Consider the following 18,766-nt stretch of genomic DNA (forward strand, 5'->3'; position numbering starts at 1 on the left):
CTCTGCAGATGCACCAACACAGAGAACAAGGGACTGTGAATTCATCACTGTGTAGGAAAATGACAAATTTATTAAGATCTAAATATTCACTCTGAGGCTACAGCAGAAGAAAGGCTGTTAACACACACGAGGGTCTGACACTTCCAGTGTTGCTGAACAGCTCTGCCCTCAGAGCTTTGCATGGGTTCAAACATTTCATGTGCTTCAGGTAAGTAATTGAGACTTCAGATGTCATTTTAATACAAATCCCACCCAAAAAGAGGACAATCAAACCCATCACCTGCTGCCACTGTGAGGTCTAAAAATCATTTCGTGACAGAGCTGTGGGAAATCAATTTAAAACCCAGATTTTTTAAATAATAAAGTGAAACTTTAGCAGCATTTATGAAATGTCAAAGAACGGTGAGCTGAAATCCCAAAATGCAACAATGGCTGCATTGTGGGAAGGGATGGACAGCTCGAAGGACTGTGGGACACCTGGGCCAGTCCTGCACCTGGCAGAGCTGCCCTCTGCTCAGTGCTGGCTCCAAACCTTGTCCTGGATAATTCCAGGATCCATCTGTTCAACAGGCCCTGAACCCGCTCAGCTTCCTGCACGTGGTTATCGCCCCTTGCAGCCTCCAACACCTCAAAAGTTCTCGCAGGGCAGGCTCCATCCCACCCCTACAGCCCTTCCCAGGGGGTGGAGCAGTTCCCAAACACCTCCTTCCCCTTCTTTCCCCTTCCCTCCCCACCAGAGCTGTTGGTTTCCACCCTACACCTGCCACCATCACACCCACCTGTGCCCAGCTCTGAGAACTGAGCCCTCCCAGGGTGACATCCCCGAGCCCTCCTGTCCAGTGACTCCAGTGCCACCTTCCCTCTTCCCTGTCAGGGAGGAGGGGCCCTGTTGGTATCGCACTGAGTTCCCAGTGATTTCTAACGCTGTTTGTGAGATCCCAAGATCCCCTCTGCCTCCGGAGGTTGTCCTACAGCCCAGGGGCAGCACTGAAGCCGCTTATCGAGACAGCAGCGCCGCTGTCCTGACAGGCTCATGGCCCGTCCGGGAGCTGGGACAAAGAAAAGAGGGAAGGAGGCTCCTTAGGAAGAATTGATCGGGGGAAATGGGCTTTGACACCTCCAGCCGTGCCCTCCTCTGGCAGAGCTGCTGCCCTTTGACAGGAGCCCTTCTGCACCGCGGGGAAGTTCCGAACTTCTCCGATCCCTCTGCCAGGGGCAGAGAGCCACACCCAGCAGTGCCCTGTCTGGGGCTTGTGACGTCTGCAGGACAATGAGCTCCTGAGAAAGCACTCAGGAGAAACTCAGGTATGAGAGGAGCTCCAGGAAATCACATCGTGAGGTGTAACTGAATCACTTTGCGTGTTCTGCACAGCACCAAACGTGATTCCTGCTTCTTTTCCACTCCAGATCGCACCAGCGGCTCTGCCCCAACCTGGTTTGATTTGATTTAATGACCACCATCAAATCACAGAGGGATTGTGCTCAAGGTCTTGTGCTTACACAGGTCTGGCCCCACATCACTCACAGCTGCTCAGACCCCTGAGAATTCAGGGTAAATCCTCAAATATGTAAGAGAAGCAATGGGAGCAGAGGGGACAGGACTGTGCACAGCCAGAATGAGCAGGCAGTGCTTGGAAAATGGGAATAATCCTTGTGCAGGACAAACATCAGTTGAGTTTTCCACCTTCTGGGAAAAAAGATCTTAAACCTGAGTGAGTTTGGTTTGTTCCCCAAGAGCCACAGCTCCAGCATCCAGCACCAGGATAAGGCAGGTGCAAGTGGGAACAGGGCTTCCTCTGCCAAACCCCACCGAGAGCAGGGGGAATTTCATGGAGATCTGGGCTGCTCCTACATTTGGGTAACATCATCATATGATGGTTGGGTAAGGGGAAAAAGAAAAACACGGTATGGAGGGAGCTGAGACTCTGGCACCTTTCTCCATCCTTGGAAAATGGTGCTGATTGTGCCAACAGAACCTGGCAGGGTGTGTACGTTGTGTCCTTCCCCCTTCCCAGAAGACTCCTGCACCAGGAAAACCAAGCCTAACATTTAATTTTTTCTTCTAAGTTTAGGAGCAACAGTTTGTTGTTCCTTGGAATGACACAGCGTGGAACAGAAAGCCAAGGGCAGCAGCTGCAGCCTCCTTTCCAAGGCCTCGGTGTTCCTGCTGAGCCTCCAACACGTCCCCTCTGAGGGACAGGGGAGAAAAATAAAAAATTAGGAAGTGTGTTAGCAAATGCTCCCATGCAAAAGTCTAAACTTTATTCACTTTTATTTATATATTTAACAATTCTAAAGTATTTACTTCTTGCTTTTGACAAAAATGAAAAATATAGGAGCACTTTACTCTCTTGCGGAGAGAAGGGTTATTTCTGTACACAGCTACGGAGAGACGGCTTCCTCCTTTACATACAAAGAAAAATAATATTAATAAAAAAAGTGCTTCATCGATCCAAAAAAGCCTAAAGAGCTGCAAGCTTTTATTCACACTGTACATCCCAGCCCCGGCCCGGAGCGGACCCTCTTGGCACGTGCGGAGGCTCCGGCTGATTCTGCACCACAAAGCCACACAAGGCTGGGGTGTCCCCCCACGCCGGCCCTGCCACCTCCCCCTCGCCACCCCCGGGAAGAGCCGGACGTTCCCTCGTCCTGCTCCGTGCGGAACAGCGACGCCTGTGCCTCTCTTCCAGCCTCCGCTGCTGGGTCAGGAACAGATCCTAAACATGCCTTAGCTTTTCCCTCACTGTCTCTTTCTCTAAACCTGTGCCAGGGAGATCCCAAGATGCTCCGTCCGTTCCCAGACCCCTTTCCCACAAGGACGCAGCCTCCTCCTTCCTGGACATTCACACCAGCACACAGATCCCGGCAGGGTGGGAAGGGCACAGTCCAACCATCCCAGTGCTTCTCCTCAAACCCACTGGGCTCTGCCAGATGGTTTCTCCACCGGACCCTCCCTTTGGATGATGTGATTGCGGCATTCCAGGGAAGGGAAATGCTCTTTTCCCAAGGTTTCTTGGATTTTGAGCTGTTGTATCTAGAACTCTGAAATACTCCAGCAGGATTCTTGGGAACACCATAGAGAATTTGGGATTTTGCCTAGGGAATGCACGGTGAGCAGGATCTACTCTTCCTCCTTGCCAGATTGCACTAAGCAGGATCTATGGGAAGGGAATGGGATGAGCACCTACCAGTCGGTTACAAACGGATATTCGGGAGTTTCACCCTTCAGTGAGGTGACTGATTGGGACAGAAGGAGGAAGGGGAATCCATGATGTATTTTGGATTGTTTTAAGCTCCTCAGGCAGTTTTTTCCTATCTGGAGTACACTGAACACAGCCTGGGAAAGGAGGAACATCCCAGGGGGGTGCCCAGCACCAGCGCACTCCGCATGGGCCGAGCCCGGCGACACCGGCGGGTCCCGGCCGCCTTCTGTCGGTTTGGATCATCCAATAAAGTGCGAGTGACCAGCCAGGACCTGAGAGCAACACTCTGCTCCCAGAGGGAATCTCACACGGATGGGGCAAGGACAAGGCAAAGGTCTGCTCCTGTCCTAGCTGGATTGAATCCTGGCAAGGCCCGGTGTGACGCCTGGCTCGGCTCTCACCAACAGCATTCCTGAGCCAGCGTTCCAGGTGTTCCTGCTCCGAGGGCTCAGACCTCACGGATTGTGCGTGCAGGTACAGAGCCACCAGCACAGGAATCTGACTGAGACACCCTCGGGCCCACTGTGAGAACAGAGAGGGAACGGGTCTCTGGGGAAGGAGATTCCCACCTCTTCTAGCAGCAACAGGTTCCCAAACAGCAGTTTTGGGTTTGGAATAACAGGAGTGATTGAAAGCACTGGAGGCTGCAGCTATTCAGGCTCTGCACTCCGGCCAGCCCAGCTCCCTCTGCTCCCTGCTCCCCCGAATCCTCGGCCTGCAGCGGTTCCGCAGCGGGACAGATAAATACCCACGGGATCCTGGTGCTGGCACCAGCCCCCTCCCCACCTCCACGCCCCTCCCGCAAACAAACAGATAGATTATTATATACACACACACGCACGCGCGGGGACACGGACACACAGACAGGACAGGCAGGAAAGGGGAAGAGCCGGACAAGGAGAATCCCACGATCCAGCGGCACATCCTCGAGGTCTGTCCTGCCCCACGGCCCGAGCTCCACGCGCAGCCTCCCAGCCTCGGCCCCCCGGGAACCCGCGTGTCCGTGGGGAAGGGTCGGCTCGGCTGCTCCCCCGCCGCTCCCAGGCCAGGAATTCAGTTGGATGTGGCAGTGATGGGCTTGTCCAGTTCGAGGTCCAGGCTGGAGCTGCCGGGGTGGAGGCTGCTGTAGCAGGATTTGCAGACTCTGCTGGGCTCGAAAAGCTGCTGGCTGGGAACGGGCACCTTCTGGTTACAGCAACTGGAGCAGAACACGTTGCCACAATTCCTTGCATCAGGAACAGAGGAGAAGTGGAAAAGAAAAGATTAAAAGGAGTTTGACAAAGTCTCCTGAGCTGTAAAATGAGATATTCCCAGTGCTGGGATGGGGGAGATGCTGGTACCTCCCTATGGATCAGGGCATGGGCAGGGACAGCTCCAATGTCTGCAGTGCTCCCTCGTATGGATGGAGCAGAGATCCAGGGAATGGACACAGGAAGGAGCATGGAGCCAGGGACAGTGTGGGATTGCAGGTCATTAAATGCCTCTGTTCAGCACTGCCCTGAGCCAGGCTGCACAGGCCGTGCCCTCTGTCACAGTGAGCTCTCTGCCATTCACCAGGGAATGGCTTGGGTTGGAAGGGACCTTAAAGCCCATCCAGCACCACCCCTGCCATGGGCAGGGACACTTTCCATTATCCCAGGGTGCTCCAAGCCCCACCCAACCTGGCCTTGGACACTGCCAGGCTGGATGTGCTGCAGAGGAGCTCCAGCACAATGCCAATGCCACCCTGGGGCACGGGGCTGAGGGGCTGAAGCAGAGCCACCACGGGCCCTTCCTGAGCGAGGATGTGGGGAATGTGGGGAACATTGGGAATGGGAGCTCTGGCCCTGCTCACGCAGCTCATCCAGCCCCGGGTCACAGGATGGATGTGGCAGTGCTGGGAGCAGGCCGGACTCTGCTCCCAGGCTCTGCTCAGAGCTGGAAAGGTTTAAACATGGAAATATCAAAGCCCTCTGTTGCTGCCATCCTCCCACTGCCCCCATGGCCCCACACTCCTGCATCCAGGAAACTGAGCCAAGGAGGAGCATGCAAAGCCCGGCGTGGGCACGCAGGTGTTCCATGCACAGGTGGGCACTCGTGGCATTCCTGGCACTGGCGGAGCCACACCGGCACATGCACCTCGTTACAACTCAGAGTCATTAACCACCTCCTGCAGCCCCCCCCAAAACCTGTGAGCCCTGTGTGCCCTGTCCTCCAAACTCATCAATTCCTACAAGGAGCTGGGAGCAGCACTTCAAGGACCTGGGTTTTTCCATGTCCATTAACTCTTTGGCACCAGGATTGTGATCATTGTTCTGCACTGGAGATTTGCTGCTGCTGCCAAGAGGCTGCCAGGGAATTCTGCTGACACCCAGCAGCTCTGATTAATCCTTCCTAGCCAAGAAAGGAGATTTCCAGCTGCTGGTCACTGACGGGGAGAGAGGCAGCAGAGAAATCCCATTTCCCACTTCAGTGGGCTCATTTCCTCAGTTCCACACTGCGGCTCTGGGCCTCGGAGCCAGAACCCCGGCATGGGAAGGCTGACAGGGACCAGCCTCTCTGCAGAGGTTCTGAGACTGGAGGACCCTGCTGGAAACCTGCAGGAGTGGGAACAGCCTCGGGAGGTGCCACACAGCCCCCCACAGCCCCATCTCGCTGCTCAAGGAATGATTATCCCAGAGCAGCTCACTGATGGATGTGGGGAAAACCAACCAGAGGGATTAAAACAAGGATCTCTTTGTTGGAGCTCACCATTCCTAACATATGCTCGGGGTTTGTGTTGTTTTATCCTAGATAATGGTGCTCTGACACCGCTTTGGTAAGCTCTGGACAGCTCATCCTTCTATCCCGGTGGTCCCTGCTTTGCTTCAGACATTAAAAAGAGACATTAAAAAACAGGCTGGAAAAGGGATGTTGCTCATTTGAGGAAGGGGGGCTGAAAGTCATGCTCCCCACGCCTCCTCCTCATCCCAAATCTCAGATGTTAATCCAGTTTTGGTGATCCTGACCCTCCACCAGCTCTGTGGCACCTGTTCCAGCCACGGGATTTTCAGTCCTTCTAAAACAAGTGGTGGGTTTTTGCCAACACCCCGAACAGCAATACTGGAAGTGTTTGATAACACGTGGCCCTCTCCCAAAAATATGGGGAAAAAAGGGAAATGATCAAAAATAAATGCATAAAACTTGCAGGACAGTCTCCTGTCAGTGAGCAGTACACACATGGACTGACAGTGAGTGTTAGTTTGAGCCACATCCCCGTTAAGCTCCCAAAAGCCAAGTCCTAAAAGCCTTTCTGTGAGGATAGAGGCCTGCTCACACGGATCCAACCCCCAACAGCTCGTGCTGACCACCCCCAGCTTAGTTCTGGTGATTTCCAGGCAAGTGAGAAACAGAGGGAGAAGAGCTGAGTTAGTTGGGAGAAGTCACCCAGGAGAGGCAGACGGACAATGGACAGAGGCTGCTGGAAATGCTCACCAGAGCTGATCAACTCGGTCAGTGTCCCTGCAGGGAGGGAGAGAGAGCTCAGGGAACAGGCAGAGGGAGCAAACACCAGCAACCAAGGAAGCTGGAAGGTTTTACCCTGCTCAAGGCCTTACACTGTGGGGTTCAACTCATTCCCACTCCCAGGGGAGGGGTGTGAATGTTTACTATGGAGATACTCATGGTGTTGGTCTCACCAACAGCTGGGTCACTGCACATGTGGAAGCTGAAGGAGTAAAGATCCAACAGAGAGATTTGAGCCAGACCTGAAAACCTGAGTCCATTTTAACTCCTCGTGGGGCTGGGGGTGATCTGTGTGTATCCAGGCTCTGGGAGCTGTTCCAAGCCCAGCCCTGGGGATACAAATTTGCACAAAGACAGTGGGCATGGTAAAAAAAAATAAATTCAGATTCTCTTGCTTCTTCCCTGGGTTTGGTTAACTTTACAAGACTAAATGGAGCAAAATATAAACCAGACACAAACCCAAAACGATGTTCATAACTCTTTGCAACTTCAAAAAGCAGCAGAGCATCAAAATGTGGTAACTGAGATTTATTTAAATGACAGTTCCTGTAATAGTTTTTGCATGTTCAGAAACCAGGAATAGGAATTTATTTGAAACAGAACTGGAAACTGGAGATTCTGTGGCTTTAACTCGAGCATATTGAGCCAAGTGGTCTCTGCCTCCTGCTCTTCATCAAGCCCCTGCTGCTGCCTGAGCTGCTGCAGCCTCTGTGGCAATAGGTCTGGCAAAGAATAATCCAGAAAACCTTGATCTAACACAGGTGTTCTGTTCAGATTCTGTAGGAGCAAGTTAATGAAAAGGGGAGAATGGTTAGAGAAGGAAAGGAGCAGGTTCACAACCAGCAGTGGGAAGAAGATGCTATTCCTGTATTTCATGTAACTCATATACTGAATTTCTGAATGCTAGCAGGACAAAGCTCTGTTTTATATAAATCTAAACTGCCTCTAAATCCAGTTTGAGGAAAGAAAGGTGGGATCTGTTTGGGCTGGAGTGGAGCCAACACCAAATGTGGCTTTTAACTATCTCCCTGCATGAACTGAACGGAGCAGCAGGAACTGCTCTGCTCCCTCGGCAGCTCCAACAGCCATCCCTGAGACAGGAGCTGTGTCCCAGGAAAGCCCTGTGGTGTGCAGGGAACGGGAGCAGTGTCCCAGCTCCCCCCTCCCAGTTACCTGCAGTGGTGTTTCCGACTGGCGAGCCAGAAGGCGCTGTCGCAGCCGTAGCAGTGCGCGGCCAGGTGATCCGGGAGCCACCGCGTCACCTGTGGGGACGGCCACCGGCATCAGGGACAGGGCAGTGCCAGAACTCCTCACCTGAGCCCCCTCCCCAGCTCCCAGAGGTTGTGCAGCAGAGGGCTCATAGGCACAGGTACTGGTATGTCAAGTGTCAGACCAGTGGAACACAAGGAAGAGACTTCCCAAGAAGTGGCACACGACCAAAGGCTGGAGGATAATTTGAATTAGGATTATCCCAGAGTGAGCAATTTACAGGGATTTAGTCTGTACCTCTGTATCCTGTTTATCCACCTGTTCCCAGCTGGCTTCAGAGAAAATCTCTGTGCTGCAGCGAGACAAGCAGTTCTGATCCAGATTGCTTTCCGAGTCAGGAATAGACGTCTGTTGGCAAACAAACACAGCTGAACGGAACCCCCCAGATCCCTGTTCCACACAAATAAAACCCAGAAACCCCAACAGGGCAGGGCTGGACCCTCTGGTGATGAGATGATGCGAGGCAGAGTGGATTTAGAATCCAGTTTCTGCTGCAAAGCTCTGGGTGATTAACCAAAACCTGCTCCCTGTGGCTCCAATTCCAGGGTCCTTATTCCTTTCCAAGGGTGTTTCACTTTCAAAACTATAATTAGTAATACAGATATCCTTTTGTTGGCAAAGATTTGGGAAAACACAAGCCAAATTGCATATGGGAAACTCAGAATTAGAGCCATGTATATTCTATATATAGGTTTTGGGGAATAATGCTTCCTTAATATAGTCTATCCAGGTAGAGGTGGATTTTAACTCAATTAAAACTCAGCCAGCCCTTAAAATATATCAAAATAGCAAGAAATCTTGAGTTCATGTATTTTTGTGCCTGAGGAATGGCAGTCCTGGAGTTCCAGACAAAAACCTGCAACTCCCAAGAGGCACAAGGTAGAGATCAGGTCCTTAAAACCAGGGAATTTTCTGGAGGCACTGCCAGCCCTACACTGCAGCTTCCAAAGGCCCTTAAAAAAATGGGAGCAGAATCCATTAAGCCAAAGCACCCAATTTCTCCAAGGAATTCAAGCTTTTAGCAGTGACACTGAGCCCAATGAGCACCTTGTGCTGCATCTCCAATGGGAAGAGCCAAGAAGGCTCCAAGGATTTTTCACAACAAACGTACCTGGGACTATCCAGCACCTCTGCCACTTCTAAACAGTGAATTCAACAAACAGAAGTTGGGAACCTCCTATAAATACTTTTTTCCCCAATTTTGCAGGCATATAAACCATGTAGGAAAAGGAATTTCTGATGGGTGTTGCAACAGCCTCAGAAATTGCAGGCAAGTGCTCAAACCCACAGGAAAGCACAATTCTCTACAAAAGTCTCTACTTTTACAACTTTAAACACTTCCAAATAAAATCACAAATGGTTTAAAAGCTCCCTTAGAATTCTTAATTTGTTGAGAGAAAAAGCCTTGTTGAAATACAGCTGCCACAAAAGCTCAGGTAATTTGTTCCAGTTAATTTAGAATTCCAGAAATTTATTCCAGTCAGTGAGCCTGGAGCACCTGAAAAGGATGGGGTGACCCTGATGGGTTTGAGCTCCCAGAGCTGCCACTGCAGCTGGAACCTGCAGAGAACTAAGGGATCATCCTATGCTGCTGTCCCAAAAATGGCACAGGAAAATATCTTTGCCCTACATGAAGACAGCAGTAAACCAAGAGTTTGGTTGGTTTTACTGAGGTTTGGTAAACCAGGGGTTTGGTTGGTTTTACTGAGGCCAGGGAAGGTGTTTAGGTACGGCCAGGCAAGTGTGAGCTGCTGTGCAACACCCATCCCAAAATAAACCTTTCTGCTTAAACTGAAGTCCAGTGACAGTATCAATCATCAATATCTCCAGTATCAGGTACTCAGGCAGTGTTTGCCCTCCTCAGGATGACCTGGAGAGGTCTGTAAGAGCCCAAAAGTCACGCCCTGAGCTGTGAGGCAGGAGCTGAGGGCAGGGTGAGCTCAGCTCGGCCCGGTGACGCTCACTCACCACTTCGTCGCCGTAGTCGCCGTTGAGCCGCAGGGAGCTGTTGAGGAGCTGGCTCTCCAGGCGGCTCTTCAGCTCCTGCACCTGCTTCTTGAGGGTCTCCACCTCCTGCTGATGGCCCGTCTCGATCTGGCGCAGGCGCTGCTGGATGACGTCGCTGTAGACGGGCATCCCGTCGTCGTCCAGGTGGCTGCGGGCCGGCTGGTCCGGGCTGCCGGCCGGCTGCTTCCCGAGCTGGCTGAACATCCATTTCTGGTGCAAGTTCCTCAGGTGGAGCTGGGCAGAGCTGCAGCTGGCCATGGACATCTGCCGGCTCAGCGAGGCCTTGATCCGCCCATCCTCGCCGTTGACGCAGTGTCCGTTGGTGGCGGGGAATTTCGGGGCCGTGAGTCCCGCGGGTTTCTCTGCCAGTTTGTTCTCCGGCTCCAGCTCCCCGTTACACACCACCTCATCTTTGCGGTCTGCTAGAGGCAAGGCACAAGGGGAAGGCATCGGGAGGTGTGTGGCGTTGCTACTAGAAGTCCTATGCATTCTTGATCCCAGTTTTTGGAGCTCTATCATGCACTCCCCCTCCGGCCTGTTCTCCAGAGTTCGGGACAGCTCGTCAGCGCTGTTGTCGAAGGGGTGAGGTCTGTGGCACGGAGCCCTGGGCGTGAGCTCGGGCTTTGCTTCAGTCTCCGTTAAGGTTTCCGTGGAGCTCTCGATGCTGGATGTCCTCGCCGCCGGCAGGGCTGTCAGAGGGAAGGCCAGGCCGGCCTGGGCTGTGCCGTACGGGCTCTCCACTTCTTCGCCTTTCCCAACGCCTTCTTCCTCCGCGTTGTTTGGAGCATCTCTGTTTCCGGAGCCCTCGGCAGGAACAGCCTGCACTCCTCTTCCCAGAGGTGCCTTCTGGAGAGCGCTGCTGGGGTCGCTGTGCTCGTCCTGTTGTCCTTTGAGCTCCGAAGCACCGCGTGAGGCCGGGTGTGGGGTGGGTGTGGGATTGTTCGTTACGATACCTGTATCCGCCTCGGCCTTTTCCCCACACAGATTGTCAGCTCTCTTCTCCTTATCCAGGCCAACCTCATCCCCTTTCCCTGCTGCCTCCAGGCCACCCCTCAAGTGCTCCTCCAGCCCAACATCATCTTTAGTGGCCTCCTGCAGAATGTTCTCCATCTGTCCCTCTGCCACCCCGGCTGCCACAGAGAGCTCTGCCCCCACGGGGGCCCTGCCCTGCCTGCCCAGCCCGTCCCCCTCAAAGGGGTCGTCCCCAGGGGGGCCCAGGCTGCTGAGCTCCAGGGAGCGGCGGTGCTCCTGCCACTTCTCGTTGAGGCTGGGGTCGCTGCTCCGGCGGTTGGTTGTAGGCATGCTGCTGTCACAGGCTGTCGTCAGATTGTCAAAGGATCTTGTCTTTGGTAACCTGCAGAGGGACAAACAATCCCACTCCCAAGTCAGAGGATGTTTTCATAAACATTGAGCTACTGTGATTTAAAACCAGCCCCTTGATTAGGACAGTAACAATCTGCCAGCTAAAGGACTTGTGGGAAGTATTATCCAGGAGCACATTCCAACCATCTGCAGTGCAGAGCTGCTTCAGTACTTCCTTTGTTTGCCATCAGGAAAATACGTTCAACCAGACTTCAAACATTCCCAGATTAATCCCTTTACCAGCAAGCCCCAATGCTTACAGCCCGGTCACACCTCCTAATTAACATGTGCTCATTGTACAAAAAGCAAAGAAATGGTTATGCAACACTGAAAAGGAACTCAAATTCAAGATAACCAATGAAAGCTAATATCCCACAAGGATAGAAGGAATTTTCTGTGGCTATGGGACACCCAGACCTTAACTTTATTTGCCCAGCTTCTCTCTGCCACGCTGTCAGCCCTGAAATGTGACAGGTTCCAAACCCACCCCACGGACAGGCTGTGCTTGGGAAGCTCAGTCCCACAGTCCCACCAATACACCCAGGAGAAATCCTGCCCTCCCACCCAAGCATTCTCCTTCCATATCCCCCAATATTCTCTGTTGATCTTACTTCACAGGACGGGATTTCTGGGCTCTAGGCTCACCTGCCCAGAGGCTGCTCTTCGGGGCTAGAGCCTGGCACAGGGTACGGGGCACAGGTGTCGTCGGCGGGCGTGGAGGGGGAGGAGCAGGGCAGGTAAACAGCGCTCCAGAGCATCAAGTTCCGCACATGGCACACGGGATACAGCACCTGGCAGGGGAGCACACGGGAAGGGTCAGCTGCTGGCTCCCAGCAGAAGTTCAGCTTTGAGGGTGGCAGTTCACTGGGCAGGTCTCAGCTGGGACATGTCCAGCCCACACCAAGGGCCGGTGACAGCATTTCATCAGCCACACTCGGGGCTAGAGTGACCTTTTCTGTCAGAGGCAGAACAATGCTGGCCTTCAGCCCCTCCTGAATGAACTCCTGCAGTGAGCTCTCTGTGAATCTACACCTTCATAACTCATGGAATCCAGTAGCTCATTGTGAGTGCTGAGGTTCCCTTGGGTGTTGTGTTACCCCGTGCCAGAGGGAGCTGCACTCATCCATGGACCCCAATCCACCAGAGCCCACCCTGGCTCCAGCAGAGGCACTCACGGGTACATACTGAGTACATGCAGAAGTTCTTTGAAGAGACAGCTTGCTCTTAAAAGGGATTCCTTCATTGTGGAATGTCATTTCTGTTTTACTTTAAAAACACCTGGGCTCGCTCTAGCAATTCCACTCTTTTCCAAGCAACTTTCCCATGGAAAAGCAGGCAATGGCAGAGGAACAGTCTGCTCCACCAGACAGGCACTGCCCAGGCTCCCCAGGGAATGGTCACAGCCCCGAGGCTACCAGAGCTTCAGGAGTGTTTGGGTACCACTGTCAGGCACAGAGTAGGATTTTGGAGTGTCTGTGCAGGGCCAGGGGTTGGACTGGATGATCCCTGTGGGTCCCTTGGACTGGATGATCCCTGTGGGTCCCTTCCTAAATGAGGGTATTTGGTGATTGTCTGAACACCCTGCTCCCCTGGCACTGAGCAGGGCAAGGGCTGAGGGGTGGCTGCTGCTCTTAACTCGTGCTGTGTAAGAGATGTGGCTGCACCAGAGGCATCTTTTAAAGCCTGAAATAAAACCACAAGCAGATGAACCCAAGACAGGAAATTACCCAAACTCCCACGTGCAGAAGGAGTGTCCTTGTGAGTATTTCCTGAGAACAGGGGCCAAGTGGGATAGAGCACAGAAGGGCAGCCCAAGGACAGACCTGTCCACACAGCCACTGTGAGAGCCCTCTCTATGCTTTCCCGGCATTTTCAGGGAAATTTAGATCCATCCATAGCTTTAAGATCCCCCTAGGCTGTGTCTGCTCTGCCTCACACACTCTCCTCACAAGTGTCAGGTGGGAAGGCTCCAAGGGCTCGTTGCAGTGACAGCCCAGAGCCAGGGCACAAACAGCCAAGAAGGGCTCAGGGAGTAGAAAATCCACCTTTTTACAACCACTGCGGGCACAAAACTCCTTCCTACTTAGCCAGGGTTTAAATTTGCTCTAAGAAACAACTGCAAGCCACATCTGTCATATGCACAGCCACTGCACAGTCCTTACAGTTCAGTTTATGACATCTGATACTTCCATAAATAAAAAGGGTTTAAATATTTATACAAGGCCATGCAATCCTAACCATGATGTCATTTGGTGTTTGCTCTCTTGCCTGTGCTCTGCACCCCTGAATCCCTCACATGACCTTGTATCAAACACACAACTGAGCCCACTCCCAGAACCTTCAGGGAGCTCCTACCATGAAGGAGCCAAACTAAAAACCTGAAGGTATCGAGAGAAACAAAGATACACTAAATAATATGAGCCACTTTCTCTGTTTAGATTTAAGATGAATTTAAACACAGTGTCTAGGTTTGCAGGCAATTTTGTGTCACTCCTCTGACACAGCTAGGTCTCCAGAGAGGTCTATTTATCAAACACTGAAATGTTTTCTGTTACAAAAAAATAAAATATTTAGTCCCAGAAAGCACATTTCCAGCACAGAGAAATTTCTGAGGCAGCATTTGACATTCCTCAAATATCAGCAAAATTAACCCAACACTTCAAACATCAGCCTGAGCTGGGTGTTTTAAGGTGAATGTCAGGGAGAGCTGAGCTGGTCTGGAATCACCTTTCTGTCCATGGTGACAGTTCAGAGAACCACACAAGGGTTTGGGCTGGAAGGGACCCCAAAGCTCATCCAGTGCCACCCCTGCCATGGGCAGAGACACCTTCCACTATCCCAGGTTGCTCCAAGCATCGTCCAACCTGGCCTTGGACACCTCCAGGGATGGGGCAGCCACCACCTCAGCTGTGGTTGAACCCCAGGTCACCATGTCCCACTGCTGGGGTGTTTCTCAAGGGACCCCCCTTTTGGGGGATGCTGTTTAGGGGAGACCCCAGGACTCTCCCACAGGAAGGGGTTGGGATACATACAGATTCCGATTGGGAGGAGTAGAGCAGGTTTTTGAAGGCTTTGTTTGCTGCCCGCAGCAAAGACCAGACGGAGCAGGTCCGTTCCTGAGTGTGTTTCTCTCCTCTCTCTTTCGCATTGTTGCACAGGAATGTTCCAAAGAGGCAGGAGTAGGTGTGCTGCACCAACTTCACCTGCACAGAGCCACACACACACACACAGTGTCAGCTGGCACAAGGGATCAGCCTCACCCTCCCTGCCCAGGGCCAAACCCCTCGCCGGGGCTGCCACACCAATCCACAGCATTTTTCACATATTTCCTTACAAACCAATTGCAAAGGAATGCAAGGGGAGCGGAATCTTCTAAAATCATAATGGAAGAAATTCAGGAAAAATGTAACATAGAAAGACAAAATATTTGTTCCTAATCAAGTCATGTTGATACAAACTCAATGCCCTGCAGGCCAGGCAAAGCAGAATCATCATTCCTCTGCTACAAAACATTCATGCAGCACAGAAATGCTGCTCGTTAATCACTCCATGCTGTGGGCCCAGCCTAACAAATGCCAGCTTAACTTTAGGCATATCAATGACTTCCTTGGGATTATTCAGATGTTTAAATGAAGACAAGTACTTCACTACTGTGATAAATTAGGGTTTCACTCTACAAAGGCCAGCACATCACGGGTATGTTCTCTCCCAGCCCATGGAGATTAGCAGTGTGCTGTGAAGCCAGTTACTACCTGTTGTATCTCATTTCACAACTGAGCTACTCGGGGACTGTACATGGACTCAGTTACATGGCTGAGCTGGCAAGTGGTAATTCCAGCCAGCCACAATCACAGGAATGTGCCTTAAATCTCTTAGTGGATCAGACACTTCATAAAAACTTCTGCTCTTCAGATTACTGGTCCTGCAGCCCATGACTGCCGCTTCCCCAGAGATCTGAGAACTGACTTGGACCATCTTGGGTGAATTCCTAATAGGAATGCTGTCTGCTTCCAAAGAAGGTAAGCACAGCTCCTATACCCTACACATTTTCAGCAAAGAAACTGAAAAAAAATGAATGGAGCAGGTTGTTTTTAGAGGAGGAGTATCCAAGTCAAAACAAGATCAAAGCAGGAGGGAGTTTGCATTGGCTGTGGGAAGGATTTTTTTCAGGCTGTGTGGATGTTTTACACCTCTTAGGTGAGACTATTCAGTTCACATCATCTATGTCTTTTAAAGTCTAAAACAAGTCCTTGAGGGTCCTGCTTTTAAGAGTGAACAGACCCCATGGGTTACACAAGTGCTTCTGTCCACTGCGTCCTGGCAGCTTTCCTGTTCCCTTCATCAGGTGAGAGCATATATAGAATATACTCATATATATATATATACATATATATAAAATAATGGAATGGTTTGGGTGGGAAGGGACTTTAAAGCCCATCTCAACCCACCCCTGCCATGGGCAGGGACACCTTCCACTATCCCAGGTTGTTCCAACCCCCATCCAACCTGGCCTTGGACACAGAATGTCACAGAAAGATGGGAAAATCCCCACCCTGGGCTTTCCAGCAGTGTTTAACAGCAGTCTATAAAGCAGCAATCTCTCAACTCACAAGGAATGCTTCGTTAAACTCGAAGGAGCAGGGGAACTGCCTCTGGAGCTGATGGACACAGTCCAGCCACTGCAGAAACACTGGGCAGCGCTCATTGAGGTCATCTGAATTCTCCCCGTGGCCGCAGCGATCTGCAAACTTGTGGCCAAAATCCAGCCACTCCGTCTCCACTAGTACCTGGAAACCCTGCAGGAAGGAGAGGACAGATGAAGAATTCCTGTTTTTCTTCGGTTCAGTTTTCTGAGATGATCTGAGACTTGTGGGAATGGCTGTGTCCTCTCTCCTATTTCCCCTCAGCACTGGGCTCATTACTTCTCTTTACTGCTTTCCCTAATGCCTCTGTGCTCTGCAATGAAATTAGGACAGATATGGAATCCCAAACGACATGAACGGGAAAGGGAATCAGTGACTGGCAGGGAGCATCCTGATATGAGCCCTATCTCACCCAGACAGTGACAAGTAGGAACTTCATCTTGCCAAAGCTTCTGGATCATGGTGTCCAATAGCTGGACAAGTCATATGAAAACTTTCCTTGAAAATGATGGTCAGATCCATCTGTCAGGAAAGAAAATCATCCATCCACAACAGGACATCCAAGCTCAGGGAGAGCAGGTGCTTGTCTGTGTGTACACCAGTCACAAAGTTGATTAAAGGTTCACTTGAGTGATTTTTCATGAAAAGGGCAAAGAACACTCCCAAACAGTGCCTGGGTGAGCAGCTGAATGTCACACTGTCTCTCGCAGGACCTGAAATCCATCACGGGGCAGGAAGGTTTTGGTTCTTAGTGGAAAGAAAAATTGTAGAGAATGTTTATTGAGTCAAAGGCTGTGATTAGAGCCAAAATAATGGCTGTGATTAAAGCCAAAATAATGGCTGGCAGCTGAAAAGCTTTAAATCTGACAGTGCTGAAAATTCATTTTCCTCAGTGTTTCTGATCCTGGTACAGACAGCTACAGTTTATGGTTTGCTCTGGGTGACACGGAAGCCCCAGGGTGTGCACAGCACAACTCTGCTCTCCAAGCAGGAAGGACAGCACCCTTTGGAGGACCAGGAGCAGATCCTGTGCCCAGGCCAGAGCAGCACGTTTTGCCTGATGGATGCCAGCTTCTAGAATCCACGTGGAAAAGGATCCAGGAAGTTTTCACACTTCCATACAAAAGGCAGTTCCAGCCTCTGGTCCTTGTGTGTGTGAGGCTTTAAGCAGCAGCTCACAGCAGCGTTCAGACACAGAGTTCTGTTCTGGACAACAAAGGCATCTTGCCCGTGGGCTGGCAGATGGAGCCCAGCCAGCACACATCCCACGGTGCTGAGGTGATGGAAGGGGGGAAAATGAGGAGAAATGTAAGTGACAGAGAGCAATGAAAATGTGAAACTGGAAAACCATGCAGTCGGGAAATCCAGCAAAGAGGAGGGGTGCAGCAGAAGCTGCAATTGCAGCACTTTGTACTCCATATTCCTAAACTTAATACAGGGAAGCACAGACCGTGACCGTGCAGCTGCAGCAGAGGGAATGTGAGCTACTCCTGAGTTACAGAGGCACCTACACCTGTGTGTAACTGCAGACTGTGGGTGATAAACTCCTGCCAGCTTCAGTGCCTTTGCCAGCGGAGAAACCTGAAATCATTCACAGACAGGCTCACTCCAAAGACCCCAACCACTCCCAGCTGCTTTACCCACCTCTGTGGTCCTGTAGTAGGGGTCCAGCAGGAGCTTGGCCAGGGCCACGATCTGGGGGGTGCGGTCCCAGCCGTCGGAGCAGTGAACCAGCACCGGCCGCTGGTCCCGGTCCACGGCGTGCACCACGAGCAGCGCGGATTTCAGGAGCACTGACAGGTGCTGCAGCCACTTGGTGCTCTCCAGAGCTGACAGCCAACTAGAGGGAAACCAGGCAAGACAGTTTTTGCTCTTTTAAAATGCTTTCAGGTTTGGATGTCTGAGTTTATCATGGCAAAGCTCCTGTTTTAATAAGCTGTGAGTGTCACCCTGGAGTATTTTTCAGTTGTGTCTTGTTAGCGCTTTCCAAGAGGTGGAAGCAGCAAAGCCATGTAGCCAACCCAAGGAACTGCCATTCTCTGGGATGAGCTGAAGGTTTGGATGTACTTTGAAACCATGGAAGGCTTTAGCAGCAAATGCAGGGAAGTGGGAGGGAAAACAGGACTGGGGTAACTACAGCAAGGACCCAAGCTCAGAAGCTCCCCAGGTGATGGGCTGTTACAGGGTAGTTACCCCACACCACTGGATGGGTATGAAATATTATGAAATATCCTGAAATGACACTATAAAGGAGTGAAGTACATGGAACACCACCAGAATTTTCCAAATGAGAGCCAACGGTGAGGATTAAAGAGCTGGGAATAGCAGATCAGTCTAAGTGCTCAGAAGCCCACCAGAAGAAACAACATTCTGGTATCAATATTCAAGGTTACGCTCTAATTTCAGAACTAATCTTCTAGGTTCACTTCAATCAGAATAAACCAATGACTTCCACAAAAATGGAAAAACATAGCTTAGCATTATTACCAAGGGAAAATCCACTGAATTTCAATTTCCAGATCATCAGCAGAAGAATGTGGCTGCAGAAACATGGAACCAAAGGCCCAAACCCCCAAACTTCCACTTACTTTCCTGGGTCTGGCATTTGTGTGCAGAGCAGACGCAGCGACTGGAAGCTCTTGCGGATGGAATGGATGTTTGCCATCCCCATGAACACTACTTCACAGTTTGGGTAATATTCTGCAGGGAAAGAGCAAGAGGGAAGAAAGTAACAACTTGCTAAAAGGAGATTTTTCATAAAAACAAACCCCTGTTGCTGTGGGCAGATGAAATAATTTG

The 18,766-nt window shown here is 51.3% G+C and overlaps 1 protein-coding gene across 13 annotated transcripts in view; it reads right to left on the minus strand.

Moving 5' to 3' along the window:
• Window positions 1-2,240: 2,240 nt before the first annotated feature.
• The window catches only part of MTMR3 (myotubularin related protein 3), a 74,648-nt gene continuing 58,122 nt past the window's right edge, over window positions 2,241-18,766 (minus strand). For 5 of the 13 annotated variants that reach the window (XM_039560837.1, XM_039560833.1, XM_039560835.1 and 2 more), the window contains 11 exons: window positions 18,556-18,667; window positions 17,612-17,807; window positions 15,935-16,120; window positions 14,357-14,527; window positions 11,970-12,115; window positions 9,924-11,316; window positions 8,193-8,303; window positions 7,860-7,948; window positions 6,929-7,015; window positions 6,657-6,683; window positions 2,241-4,428 (listed from right to left, as the gene is read on the minus strand). In XM_039560837.1, coding sequence (XP_039416771.1) covers window positions 4,257-4,428; window positions 6,657-6,683; window positions 6,929-7,015; window positions 7,860-7,948; window positions 8,193-8,303; window positions 9,924-11,316; window positions 11,970-12,115; window positions 14,357-14,527; window positions 15,935-16,120; window positions 17,612-17,807; window positions 18,556-18,667 — 2,690 coding nt within the window. In that variant the 3' untranslated portion in view covers window positions 2,241-4,256. Of the gene's footprint in view, window positions 4,429-6,656; window positions 6,684-6,928; window positions 7,016-7,199; window positions 7,464-7,859; window positions 7,949-8,192; window positions 8,304-9,923; window positions 11,317-11,969; window positions 12,116-14,356; window positions 14,528-15,934; window positions 16,121-17,611; window positions 17,808-18,555; window positions 18,668-18,766 lie in introns of those variants that run through there. The other 8 variants (XM_039560831.1, XM_039560839.1, XM_039560838.1 and 5 more) reach the window with 8 other exon arrangements.

The sequence above is a fragment of the Corvus cornix genome, chromosome 15 (genome assembly GCF_000738735.6).
Source record: "Corvus cornix cornix isolate S_Up_H32 chromosome 15, ASM73873v5, whole genome shotgun sequence".
In the NCBI taxonomy this organism is placed as follows: Eukaryota; Metazoa; Chordata; class Aves; order Passeriformes; family Corvidae; genus Corvus; species Corvus cornix.